This window comes from Trachemys scripta, chromosome 6 (assembly GCF_013100865.1).
Source record: "Trachemys scripta elegans isolate TJP31775 chromosome 6, CAS_Tse_1.0, whole genome shotgun sequence".
NCBI lineage: Eukaryota > Metazoa > Chordata > Testudines > Emydidae > Trachemys > Trachemys scripta.
In genome coordinates, this window is record NC_048303.1 from 123847008 (window position 1) to 123853007 (window position 6000).

The window sequence follows — 6000 nt, forward strand, 5'->3', positions numbered from 1 at the left end:
TCCATGTGTCTGTGTGCAAGTTTGTATGTTTCCAACATTTTTCATGCACTAGTCACAGCTAAAGGAGTGTTCTGTTAGCTTGCAGTTTTCCAGTTCGGGTGCAGAGTAAGGCCGAGTGAAAATTGGAATTTCCATCCCATGGGAAATTCAGAAGTTTCAACATTTGTTTTCATCACAAACCAGGATGAAAAGTTAAAATATCATTGTCACAGAATGAGATGTTCCAAAACATTTCTATGCAGCTATGGCAAAACATTCCAGTACTCCCAAATGCAAATGTTTCATTTGGATTTCTTGCATGCTCAGAACATTTGGCCTTGGGTCAGTTCAACATTAAACTATATCTCCTTATGCTGTCACATTTCTCTATAGTGCTTAGTATCCTCTTTTTCCCCTGTAGGCTGGGCTTCCTGGCCAGACTACAGCTACTGTGATGCACCACAGTCATGTGATTCCCATGCTGTACCACACAGTTGGGTTGGAGGAGAGTTCACGTTACCTCATGGGAGATGAAGTCTGGCTAAGGAACCTGGCCCATCAGAGAGAACGGGGGGGGGGGGGGGGGGGGGGCATCAGGCACCCAAATCTACAACCTCAGGAGGTGATGTGGCATGATAGGGAAATACAGTTTAATCTTGAACTGACTCAAAACATTTCAGGTCAATTCAACAAACCAAAAATATTTAGATTCAGGCTGAATTGACCCAAAATGACATCATTTGTTTAGATTTTCCAAATGGAAATTTGAAAAGTTTCAGCAAAATGAAAATATTCCTATAGAAAATTTCAGTTTTGCAGAAACTGCATTTTCCACCAAATAGTGATTTTGATGGAAAATTCTCTAATGGATAGCAATCCATCTCTAATGGATAGCAAGATGGTAGCTTTTAGCATTTTTATTCTCAGTGGTAAACATGCAGGCAGCTCTGTTGCATGGGTGAAATGTCTTGTTCCCATTTACAGTTGGTCAAGTGAACTTTCTTGACTGCACACTCCAACTGACCCCTCTCCCAATTTTATTTAAAAAATACGTTTTTTCAATCTGCCAGGCACTCTTCAAAATCATGCTCGGAAATATAACTTACCAATAGATGAGCTTAGTTTCAGCTATAATGTCATCCCTGTTTATCGAGATCAAGCACAAGTTACAGAAGCATTAAAAGTGTGCCAATTTGGACAAGAATTACCTATGGATATGCAGGTATTTTGGAGTTTATTATCAATACTGAAGTAAAAGTAAAAATCCTTCATATCATCTCTTTTGAGCAAAAATTGACATTGACTCTACATAAACTGAGATTAAAACTACTGTTTAATAACACACAAAACTTTGAGCATCAGGACTTTATGTTCTGTTTTCCTTAGAGTGGGTTGAAAAATGTTGAAAATTTGTGTAAAAAAAATTTCATCCAAAATTTGAAAATTAGATAATTTTCAGGCAGCTGTAGTGGTAGAGTTTTCTAAGTACATGTCCTGTCCTCTTCCCCCAGGAAGCTAGAACTTCTTATGGTGATGTGAACGTGTCATTCAACTTTGATCATTCAGTTCATTTTTGTTTGTTTATAAATTTGGGAGATTTTGCATTCTTGTCACCTGCTGTTTATTTCAGTTACCCTCTCCAGAAGATGGTGTATTGGTACATGGTATGTTCATGGATGCCAGTCGTTGGGATGATGAAGAGATGGTTATAGAAGACGCCTTACCTAGGCAAATGAATCCAATGTTGCCAGTGGTGCATTTTGAGCCCCATCGAAATTATGAACCAAATCCATCTTTGTATCAATCACCACTTTATAAAACTGGAGCCAGAGCTGGGACACTCTCCACCACAGGTAACCGTTTCTTTAAAGTCATAGTTCTTATCCAAATCAGAAGTGTATAATGTGGAGATTCTGAATGGGGAGTACTCAGGCATTAACTTTGTCTAAACTTTTAAATGAAAGTTGTGCCCATAAGTCATTTAAAAAGGAATTTTCCTAGGTTTGCAATAAGAGCTCAAATTTGGCCTGTGGCCTCTTTGTCAAAACAGTTCCACCTTTCCGTATGTTATTTACTTGCTGTGTAATAATCTAAGAAGAGTGAGAAGGAAGAGAGACACGGGTCCTGCGGGAATGGCTGAGAGCAATTGAGGCTTTCCTGGCTCCGAGGGAATGCTCTCAGGTTAAGCCTTAGAGAAAGACAAGCAAGCATGTGGTCTGTTTATTGTTTTCATCTCTGTTTTCTCTGAAATGCTTTTGTTCTAAATAAATAATACTTAGCTTTTTGATAAAGCCGTTGCAATCTGGAGTTATTAATGCAATAGTATAACTCCGCAAAAAAAAACTTTCTCCAAATACAAGTAGATTTTATTAGCTCCACACTGCTATGTTTCAGCTTCAGATGCGAGATTCAGAAGCTGACTAGTCAGCTAAAAGAATTTAATAATATCAGGAGTTACAGAGGTCACGTGAAATAAGTGTGCCTTCTGGAAACCACAACCACTGAAGTGCACATGCAGCTCTTTCACAGTTTCCCCTTAGAACATTGCCTGATTTTCCTTCGTATTGTTTTTGTCTTCATTGTTCAGTCTGATTTTATTACAATGGTCACTCTTAAAAAACTGTGAGTTTCCTAAATAAAATTGCCTTCATATTTTCAAAAACATCCCTAGGTATTCGCAATAGCAAATATAGTGATTTCTGTAAATATGCCCAAATAAATGTACCTAAAGAAACTACACCATCTGCTAAAAAAACTCCCTGACAAAGCACAGGAACAAATTCGTACAGACACATGCCTAGAACCCCAACCAGGGGTATTCGATTTGCTACCCAAGATCCATAAACCTGGAAATCCTGGACGCCCCATCATCTCAGGCATTGGCACCCTAACATCAGGCTTGTCTGGTTATGTGGACTCTCTCGTCAGACCCTACGCTACCAGCACTCCCAGCTATCTTTGAGACACCACTGACTTCCTGAGGAAACTACAATCCATTGATGATCTTCCAGAAGACACCATCCTGGCCATTATGGATGTAGAAGCCCTCTACACCAATATTCCACACAAAGATGGACTACAAGCTATCAGGAACAGTATCCCCAATAATGTCACAGCTAACCTGGTGGCTGAACTTTGTGACTTTGTCCTCACCCACAACTATTTCACATTTGGGGACAATATATACCTTCAAGTCAGCGGCACTGCTATGGGTACCCGCATGGCCCCACAGTATGCCAACATTTTTATGGCTGACTTAGAACAACGCTTCCTTAGCTCTCGTCCCCTAACGCCCCTACTCTACTTGCGCTATATTGATGACATCTTTATCATCTGGACCCATGGAAAAGAAGCCCTTGAGGAATTCCACCATGATTTCAATAATTTCCATCCCACCATCAACCTCAGCCTAGATCAATCCACACAAGCGGTCCGTTTCCTGGACACTACTGTGCTAATAAGCGATGGTCACATAAATACCACCCTATACCGGAAACCTACTGACCGCTACACTTACCTACATGCCTCCAGCTTCCATCCAGGACGCACCACATGATCCATTGTCTACAGCCAAGCTCTAAGATATAACCGCATTTGCTCCAATCCCTCAGATAGAGACAAGCACCTACAAGATCTCTATCAAGCATTCTTAAAACTACAATACCCACCTGCTGAAGTGAAAAAACAGATTGACAGAGCCAGAAGAGTACCCAGAAGTCACCTCCTACAAGACAGGCCCAACAAAGAAAATAACAGAACACCACTAGCTGTCACCTTCAGCCCCCAACTAAAACTTCTCCAGCGCATCATCAGAGATCTACAACCTATCCTGAAAGATGATCCTTTACTCTCACAGATCTTGGGAGACAGAGCTGTCCTCGCTTACAGACAACCCCCCAACCTAAAGCAAATACTCACCAGCAACCACACATCACTGAACAAAAACACTGACCCAGGAACCTATCCTTGTAACAAAGCCCGATGCCAACTCTGTCCACATATCTATTCAAGTGACATCATCATAGGACCTAATCACATCAGCCATACCATCAGGGGCTCGTTCACCTGCACATCTACCAATGTAATTTATGCCATCATTTGCCAGCAATGCCCCTCTGCCATGTACATTGGCCAAACCGGACAGTCTCTACGCAAAAGAATTAATGGACACAAATCTGACATCAGGAATCAGAATACTCAAAAACCAGTGGGAGAACACTTTAACCTGTCTGGCCATTCAATGACAGACCTGCAGGTGGCTATCTTACAGAAAAACTTCAAAAACAGACTCCAACGAGAGACTACTGAGCTGGAATTGATATGCAAACTAGATACAATCAACTCAGGATTGAATAAGGACTGGGAATGGCTGAGCCATTACAAACATTGAATCTATCTCCCCTTGTAAGTATTCTCACACTTCTTATCAAACTGTCTGTACTGGGCTAGCTTGATTATCACTTCAAAAAAAAAAATTCTCTTACTTAATTGGCCTCTCAGAGTTGGTAAGACAACTCCCACCTGTTCATGCTCTCTGTATGTGTGTATATATATCTCCTCAATATATGTTCCACTCTATATGCATCTGAAGAAGTGGGCAGTAGCCCACGAAAGCTTATGCTCTAATAAATTTGTTAGTCTCTAAGGTGCCACAAGTACTCCTGTTCTTTTTGCGGATACAGACTAACACGGCTGCTACTCTGAAACCAAATAAATTTGTTAGTCTCTAAGGTGCCACAAGTACTCCTCATAACCATATCTGTTTGTGAAAGGCAAAACTCTCACATTTTGAATGGAGACTACTGAAGTCCTGATAAAATTAATGGAGTAAATTCCTCCAAATGTATGTAGATATTGCAATTAAGATAACAAAAATAATACTTAAATACCACAGCAATCCATGGGGCCATGTTGAGGTTGTTGTGCTTTGATGAAATCGACATTTCTTTATATTGGAGAAAACAAATGGGACAGATTCTGATATGCTTACATTGAATAGCACCTTACCTGAAATCAGTGGGACCACTTGTGGAGTAGGTGCTACTCAGCGTGAGTAAGGATATCAGAATCTGGCCCAGTGTACTTGCTTATTACATGGATAGCGTAAGATTTCTGATGCCCTTGACTATTCATTTATTTGTTTTTAAGTGCTTAGGTTTTGTAAATGATATTATAGGTAAGTACCCTGTTGGCATTTAGCAATTTTGAAAGTAATCAGTTTGCTTGTGAAATTATATAATACTTTGCCTGATAGTATGTGACACTGCCCACTGATATCTGATGAGAGATGTATTGTAATGCAGTAGGCATGGGATGTTGTAGCAACCTTGGTTCTGAATGTGCTGGTGGTGGGGGTTAAATTCTCCACCATAATGTGGCGTTGACATACTGATTTGCATTGCTTAGGTAAATGGTAACAGTTTTTCTCTTTGCTTTTTTAACTAGGTCATTCTACCAATTTTGTGGTAACAGTCTTATTACCCTCCAAAAGACCAAGTGACTACTGGATATCGAAAGGATCGGCCTTGCTCTGCCAGCTGAATGAGTAAGCAGGGTGCCGTTACAATCCAGCAGGAGTATGTGTAAATCACATTCACGATGTAGACCAGCAGAATGGTTTTAGCATTATCACAATCCTCGACTCCTGACAGTATAATAATACTGACTACTAATCTATAATTTAGTTTTTCATTTGTATTAGATTTTATAAAATAAAATGTTGCCTGATATTCATTTCCCGTTGTTATTTTTAGGTTAGTTCTTATCCTCTTACTGCTTCTAAGATTTATGCATCACTGCTCCAGTTAAAAATACTCTTCCACAGTAGCTGCATGTTTCATGTAAAGGAACATGCTTTGCATTGGGATGCTAAGTTACTATGACTGCTGGGCTTTACTTTCCGCTTTTAGGCCTTGTTTTCTGTCTCTGGAGATTGCTTATGATGACAAAAGGCTTTAAGCAAAAATATTAAGAGTCCTTGAGTGACTGATTCCAAAGGTCATTCACTGTCCTGCCTGCTAT

The 6000-nt window shown here is 40.0% G+C and overlaps 1 protein-coding gene across 1 annotated transcript in view; it reads left to right on the forward strand.

Annotated features, from left to right (window-relative positions):
- DNAH6 (dynein axonemal heavy chain 6) overlaps positions 1-5708 on the forward strand; it is a 190541-nt gene extending 184833 nt beyond the window's left edge. Inside the window, exons 71-73 of the mRNA XM_034774925.1 lie at positions 1050-1201; positions 1610-1832; positions 5425-5708. Of these exons, the coding sequence (XP_034630816.1) occupies positions 1050-1201; positions 1610-1832; positions 5425-5528 (479 nt within the window). The 3' untranslated portion in view covers positions 5529-5708. The remainder of the gene's footprint in view (positions 1-1049; positions 1202-1609; positions 1833-5424) is intronic.
- Positions 5709-6000: the final 292 nt, after the last annotated feature.